Below are 8070 nucleotides of genomic sequence, written 5' to 3'. Positions count from 1 at the left end.
ATTAAAGGCGTGCGCCACCACCGCCAGGCTTTTATTTTCAATTTTTAAATTACACTCATGTATTTTGAGGGACCATGTGGAGGTCAGAATACATTTTGTGGGATTCAGTTCTCCTCTTCCACCAAGGACCAATCTCGGGTCTCTATGGACCAGGCTGGCCTTGAACTCACAGAGATCCTCCCACCTAGGTATGTGCCACCACCACCCAGCTCCTTTTTACTTTTTTTAAAAAGGTTTTTTTTTTTTATTTTACTTAATGTTAATGTGTATAGGTCTTTTTTCTTCATAAATGTCTGGGCACTATGTGTGTGTAGTGTACCCACAGAGGCAGAAAAGGGTGTCAGAGTCCCAGAACTAGGGTTACAGACAGTTTTGAGCCATCTTGAGAGTGCTGGGAATTGAACCAGGATTCTTTGAAAGAGCAGCCAGCTCCGTTTTTACTTTTTTTTTTTTTTAAGATTTATTTATTTGCCCGGCGGTGGTGGCACACGCCTTTAATCCCAGCACTTGAGAGGCAGAGGTGGGTGGATTTCTGAGTTCAAGGCCAACCTGGTCTACAGAGTGAGTTCCAGGACAGCCAGGGCTGCAAAGAGAAACCCTGTCTCGGAAAAAAAAAAAAAATTTATTTATTTTATTCGTATGAGTACACTGTAGCTGTACAGATGGCTATGAGCCATCATGTGGCTGCAGGGAATTGAATTCAGGACCTCTGCTCACTCCAGCCCACTCACTCTGAAGTGATTCACTGTAGCTGTCTTCAGACGCACCAAAAGAGGGCATCCGATCTCATACGGATTGTTGTGAACCACCAGGTGGTTGCTGGGATCCAAACTCAGGACCTTTGAAAGAGCAGTCAATGCTTTTATTCACTGAGCCATCTCTCTTGCCCCCAAGTTTTGAGGTTGTTTTTGGTTTTGGTTTTGTTTTTTTTATGATTTATTTATTTATTATATGTAAGTACACTGTGGCTGTCTTCAGACACACCAGAAGAGGGCATCAGATCTCATTACGGATGGTTGTGAGCCACCATGTGGTTTCGGGGATTTGAGCTCAGAACCTTCGGAAGAGGAGTCAGTGCTCTTTTTTTTTTTTTTTGGTTTTTCGAGACAGGGTTTCTCTGTGTAGCCCTGGCTGTCCTGGAACTCACTCTGTAGACCAGGCTGTCCTCAAACTCAGAAATCCACCTGCCTCTGCCTCCCAAGGGCTGGGATTAAAGGCGTGCGCCACCACCGCCCGGCCTGAATCAGTGTTCTTAACCTCTGAGCCATCTCTCCAGCTCCCAAGTTTTGAATTTTAATGAAGTCAAATTCATGTACTTTCTCCTTTGCTTGGTTGTACTTTTGGCTGCTTATCTAAGAAATCAGGGTTACAGACTTGTGTTTTGTTTTGTTTTCTTTCCTGCCGCCCGCCCGCCCGCCCACCCGCCCACCGGCCCTTTGTGCTTGGTAGGAGACCTGAGAGAGAGCTGGACTGTGGCAGGTTTCCTGCTGTGCTCTGGATCTGTTTGGGACAGACTCAGTCTCCTCCACGGCCCCCACTCAGCTGACTGTGGCTTTCCTTTGCTGCTTTGCTCAAGTGGGAGAATTCTTCTCTTAGAGTCTTTACCCTCACACTTCTAAAGGCCAACTCAGCCACTGCTACCTACCTCCTGATCAGGAGGATCATCTCTAGAGCCCTGTGGTTCTGCTCTCCAGCCTGTCACAGTGTGTCAGTGTTCCCTGGGTGACCTGGAGTGTGTCACCTTCTGACCTCACTGTCTGTGTGACTTGGGGGCAAGGCCAGCTGCTCTGTGGCTGCAGTGTTCTTTTCTCTGTACAGTGAGAGTTCATGGGTAGATGACAGTGTCTTAGTTACCATGACCAGCGCAGCCCACAGAAGAAAGCTTTAAAGGAGGCATAGGTCTCAGAGGGTGAGTCCAAGACTGTCATAGTGGGAGCATGGCAATAGGCAGGCTGAGAGCTTACATACTTATCTGCAAGTAGGAGGTAGAGACAGACAGACAGAATATCAATTAAAAGGCAGACTCTGCAGGGCAGTAAAAACTTGGGGGTTAAAGGGACCAGTATCAGACCCTGGTACCATTTCTCCCAGGAGTACCTAGGCAGAGCACTCAACCTCTCCCAGCTTATTTGCCAACCGTAAAGCAAGGTTAACCAGTGTGAGAACTGAGTGAGGTAGGTAGAGCTTGAAATGACATTTTGCAAAATTGATTTCCCTTATAGCCACCTGATGACCTTTTAACATTACCGGGTACAGGAACTAGGGCTCACTTTTCCTAAGCCCAGCAGCTGCTAGGAGAAGCAAGCTCACTGCTCATCCCCAAGTGACTGCATTGCAAGGCCACCACTGGAATCTCTGGGGATCTCAGATGGCATTGTTACAGACTCAAGAAGGGAGTAATTACAAACAATGGGAAATGTCCCTAACCACATAAAAGATGCTCACTTTAAGAAGCTTGATTTTTACTCTACATAATAGAGGCTAATTCTTTTTATCCTGAAGAAAAAAATCCTCTGTGCTTGTAGAGATACTAGAATATCCTGGGTATCTCACTGAACAGCTCACTGAAAAAGAAAGGATGAACGGGGGTTTTGTTTGTTTTCACTTGTGTGTGTGTGTGTGTGTGTGTGTGTGTGTGTGTGTGTGCGCGTGCGTGCGTGTGCATGTGTCTACACTTGTCCAAATGGGCCAGATGGGTGCATACTGGACATCAAATTTAGCTCCTCTATAAAACCAATATGCACTCTTTGACTGCTGAGCCATCTCACCAACCCAGGCTGAGAGGTTTTAATTACATTCATACACTATTTGTTTGTTTGTTTTGTATGCATCTATGCATGCACTCATGTATCCCATGAATGTGCTCACACATTTACACATGCCATAGTACAGGTATAGAGGCCAGAAATCCAACTTGGTGGGTCATCATTCTGAGCAGCATGCACCTTCCCACTGAGCCACCTCAGCAGCCCAGGCGAGAGATTTTATTTTCAAACTAGTTACGTATGGGTGTCAGGGAGATGTCAGATGAGGAATTTTTTTCTTGTCTTTGTTTTTTGTTTGTTTGTGGAGACAGAATTTCTCAGTGTAAAAACCCTGGCTGTCCTGGAACTTGCTCTGTAGTCCAAGATGGCCTCAAACTCAGGGAGATCCACCTTCTTCTGCCTCCTGAGTGTGGGAACTAAAGAAGAGTACCAATGCTGCCCAGCTCGTTTTGTCTTTTTGGAGACAGGGCTTCTCTGTGTAGCCCTGGATGTCCTAGAACTTGCTCTGTAGACCAGGCTAGCCTCCCCAGCGCTGGAATTAAAGGCATGAGCCGCCACCACCATGCATTGAAAATTTTAAGAAATAGTGTTTTTAGCCAGGCAGTGGTGGCACACGCCTTTAATCCCAGCACTTGGGAGACAGAGCAGGCAGATTTCTGAGTTTGAGGCCAGCCTGGTCTACAAAGAAACCCTGTCTCGAAAAACCAAAAAAAAAAAAAAAAGAAATAGTGTTTTTATTAATTCTTTGAGAATTTCACATAGTGTATTTTAATCAAATTAAATCCCCTTCCCCCCAACACCCAGTTGAAGAATTTTTTTAAAAAGAAATGAAAGAAAATAACCTAAAAGGCCCCGTGCTTTCTTTTGTAATAATCAGCAGTGTTAACCCACAAGGAAGGGTTTCCTGTCCTTGCATGTGGTCTTCTGTGCTAAGAGGACAGGCCTCTTAGAAAGCAGCAGCTGGCAGCAGCCCCCAGACAAAAGTCTTCGGGTCCTCAGGTAATCAAGAAGTTTCTACTGGGCATGGTTCTCCCGAAACAGCATCACATATATGTGGTTACTGTGTCCTGCTGTGGGCTAGCACCTAAGGAAAGGCTTGCTTTACTGGAGCAAGTCCCCAAACAGAGAACAAAGGCTAGCCGTCCACCCTGTCCAAGCCAGGGCCATGTCCAGGCTTGCAGTCACTCCACCGTGAGCTACATCCTACACTAACTGGCTTTCTAAGCACACCTCTTGGTGTAGGGAAGGAGCTACTGATAATATAGCTCAGCAAGGCTTTGGTCTGGATCCGGGGTCGGCCGAGTGCTGAGCATATGTGGGCAACATTTTACTGTCACTAATGAGAGGACTTCAGCAGGAAAACCCTTCAAAGTTCCTCTTGGGTCTCCAGGGACCAGGCTGTTGAGAACCTCCACAGCAGTGTTCCCAAGAGGATGTTAGATTCAACACCAGCCTTTGCACTGTGTTACCACATGGTGGTAAACAGACCCCCACAGCCTCCTTCCCGTCAGCTGGGTGGCTTGTCGAGCCTTGGTGTGGATCTGTTCTCCAGGATGTACAGTGTGACATGGTAGAAGTTTCTTGTGAATGAAATGTTCCCATATTCTTTATGCTTTATTAATACTCAGTAATAAACCAGGTTTGCTGGTATGTGCTTTTTGGTTTTCCGAGACAGGGTTTCTCTGTGTAGCCCTGGCTGTCCTGAAACTCTGTAGACCAGGCTAGCCTCAAACTCAGAAATCTGCCTGCCTCTGCTTCCCAAGTGTTGGGATTAAAGGCGTGCGCCACCACTGCCTGGCTGGTACATGCTTTTAATCCCAACACTCAGGAGGCAGAAACAAGCTAATATTTTTCAGTCTGAAGTCTTGACTAAGATTAATTATTTTATTAGTCAATACATATAGCCAACTGATAAAATTATATTTACAGTAAAATTGCTAGATATATGAAAAATGAGCATTTGTTGCCTTTGGTACCCATTGAATATATTCTCTCTAATCTTTAACAGGTCACTTTGCTCTTTTTTTAATTTTTAAAATATTTATTTATTTTATTTATATATTTTTTCTTTTTAAGAAACATTTATTTATTTTATGTATATGAATACATTGTAGCTGCCTTCAGACACATCAGAAGAGGGCTTCGGATCCCATTACAGATGGTTGTGAGCCACCATGTGGGTGCTGGTAATTGAACTCAGGATCTCTGGAAGAGCAGTCCATGCTCTTAGCTGCTGAGCCATCTCTCCAGCCCTATTATCACTAGTTACATCCTGACTGCAGTTTCCCTCCCGCCTCTCTTCCCAGTCCCCTTCCCAACCTCCTCCTCCCAAGCCCCCATCCACTCCTCAGTTTCTCTTCAGAAAAAGGCAGGGCTCCCACGGATATCAACCAAACATAGCATATCAATTTGCAGTAAAAATGGGCACCTTCCCTCATATTAAGGCGGACAAGGCAACCCAATATGAGGGGAAGGGTCCCAAAAGCTGGCAAGAGAGTCGGAGACAGCCCCTGCTCCTGCTGTTAGGAGTCTAAGAAGACCAAGTTAAACAGCCGTAACATGTAATGCAGAAGGCCTAGGGGTGACTTTGTTCTTGTAATAATTTTCTGAGTAGTAATTAATTAACTGGGGCTCTGTGAACATGTGCCTAGTATTTAGTTATAATGACTCGGTCCCAGGAGACTGTAACTCAGCTGTGGGGTCTCAGCTGAAGTTTAACTGTTGGTATATAGATTCTACTAGGCCACGTTATTCAGGTGGGAAGAAGTAAACTGTTGGAGCTACAGGTGGTTTGGAGGTACACCTGCAGTCACCCAGCGTTTAGTTATTTATAGACGCTTCCTCTTGCAGTATTGGCTTCCTGCCAGACAAACTCAGTTTGTATTCATTATTATTATTATTATTATTATTATTATTATTATTATTATTATACATGAGTACACTGTAGCTGTCTTCAGATGCGCCAGAAGAGGGCGTCAGATCTCAGTACAGGTGGTTGTGAGCCACCATGTGGTTTCTGGAATTTGAACTCAGGACCTTCAGAAGAGCAATTGGTGCTCTTACCCACTTAGCTATCTCGCCAGCCCCTCAGTTTGTATTCTTTATGGCCATAGAAATGATTGATTTTTAGAAATTCACATGTTTTAAGTGGGATTTGGGAAGGGAGTACTTCAAAATAGGGTTTCTCTGTGTAGCCTTGGTTGTCCTGGAACTCACTCTGTAGACCAGGCCACACACACCCTTATTCTCTTCTCTTCTGTAGTTCTGTTTATCCCCGTAACAGAACCATACTCTTTATTGTTTTTTAGATTGAGTCTCTCCATTTCCCTCTCTCTACCCTTTTCCTTCACTAGGTTGTCCTTGAACTTAACAGTCCTTCTGCTCAGCCTACCAAGTACTGGAATTGTGTGTGCACCACTACACCTGGCTCAAAAACACACTCAACTCTAGCTTTAAATAAGATGGTATCTGTCAGAGAAAGTCCTCTTGCCATGTCTTTCAAGAGTGTCTTGTCTTGGCCATTCTTGTATTTTAAATCTAAAGAGCAATTTGAGAAAAATAAACAACTGTAGCTAAACAGGTCAGTGTCACTTGCCAGTAAGGTATTTCAGTTCCTCACAACACAGAGATCTCTAGAGAGGCAGGCAGTGGTGACCCATGCCTGTGATCCTAACACATGGGAAACTGACAGCAGGAGCTCATGATTCAAGACCAGCCTGGGCAATATAGCAAGATTTTGTGTCAGGGGAAGAGAGACTGATGCAGTTTAGGTCAGTCTGCAGTCCTTAAGGGGTACAGAGGGCTTGCATTAGTCTGGCACATTCACACCTGAGCACTGTGATGAGCCGTTACGTAGTCAGCTGAAAGTGATCTTTACTTGCTTTTTCTGAACAGATCCCGAATCAGCAAGGTGGAACTCTTTAGATCATTCCAGAAACTGCTGAGCAGCATTGCAGAAGACGAGCAGCCGGACTCTGTCAGGTGATATTGTCTCTCGCTCTGTTCCCCTATCTGTAAAGACTTCTGCTCTGTTTTTAGCTTATTTGGTGAGACATTAGGCTCAGTGAGCCAGTGGGTGCTTCCTGCTTATCCAGAGAGAATGGGAAGTTGTGGGGTTTGTGTCAGGGTCTGACCTGAGTTAGAGGAGAGGCTGTTCTTGCAGGAGGCACAGAAGGGTAAGAGGACGGTTCAGTTTTAGTCTGTCTTACACATTTATTTAATTTGAGATAGAATCTCATTGCCCAGGTTGGCCTGAAACTGAAAATCACAATATACGCCAGCTTAAGTTCAAACCCACAGCAGTTTGCCTGCTCCCATCTCCCAAATGCCAGGATGACAGCACTGGTCTTTATTTTTTTCATTTTATCATTTGCCTGATTGGCTGATGTGATAATGCTGGGATGGGACCCAGGACCTCTGGTGGTAAGCTACAGGAGCACAAAACTCAAATACAGTTTGAAATTATCAAATCCATGAATCCCTCCTCTTCACTAACAAGAAAAATTATTAAAATAAAACTGAAATCAGTATTTGCTGCAAGAAGCATAGTCTCTGTCCACTGGGGTCTCCTCCCCAGGAGCCTGTGTCCCCCACCGCACTCCTGTGCCATCATCATGTGCGTACACACACACACACACACAAAATTAAACATAATAAAATGGGGGCTGGAGAGATGGCTCAGAGGTTAAGAAGAGTACTGGCTACTCTTACAGAGGATCCAGGTTCAGCTCCCAGCATCCCATAGTGGCTCACAACCATCTATAACTCCAATCCCAGGGAATCTGACACCTTTTTCAGGCTTCCTCAGACACTGCATACACATGGTACTCAGGCAAGATAAACGACCTTACACATAAAATAATTAATAATGATAATAAGAGTAAAGAACAGGAGTGCAACAGGATAAACTTGCATTAAGGCAGGCTTCTGTATGTTATCGTTGTTGTTGTTGTAATAAAAAAGGGCTGGTAAGCACCACTTAAGGAAGAAGTTTTTGGCTCACAGTTGGAGGGTACAGTCCATAGTAGCAGGGAGATAACGTGCTTACACTGCATCCAGAATTAGGAAGCAGAGAGGAGCATGGGTGGTCAGCTCAGCTTTTCCTTTTGTTCTGTGGGACCCCAGCCCATGTGTGGCGCTGCCCACATCCAGGGTGGGCCTGCCCACCTACGCTCAAAGTGTCTTGGAAAGCAGCACCCTCATGGACGAGCCCAGAAGTTAGTTTCCCTGGTGACTCTTAACTATGCATCCAGTCTAGTTGGCAATGAAGATTGGTTATCACAGTCTTATTTTTTTTTTTTTTTTT

At 45.0% G+C, this 8070-nt stretch overlaps 1 protein-coding gene across 4 annotated transcripts in view; it reads left to right on the top strand.

The window, feature by feature from the left end:
• The window catches only part of Adat1 (adenosine deaminase tRNA specific 1), a 27878-nt gene that overhangs the window by 17235 nt on the left and 2573 nt on the right, over window positions 1-8070 (top strand). For all 4 annotated transcript variants that reach the window (XM_031341482.1, XM_031341481.1, XM_031341483.1 and 1 more), the window contains exon 9: window positions 6660-6746. In XM_031341482.1, the coding sequence (XP_031197342.1) occupies window positions 6660-6746 (87 nt within the window). The remainder of the gene's footprint in view (window positions 1-6659; window positions 6747-8070) is intronic.

The sequence above is a fragment of the Mastomys coucha genome, unplaced genomic scaffold, assembly GCF_008632895.1.
Source record: "Mastomys coucha isolate ucsf_1 unplaced genomic scaffold, UCSF_Mcou_1 pScaffold22, whole genome shotgun sequence".
NCBI classification, from domain to species: Eukaryota; Metazoa; Chordata; class Mammalia; order Rodentia; family Muridae; genus Mastomys; species Mastomys coucha.
Note: the sequence above shows the minus strand (reverse complement) of the source record. Positions and strands in the feature narration are given on the sequence as shown.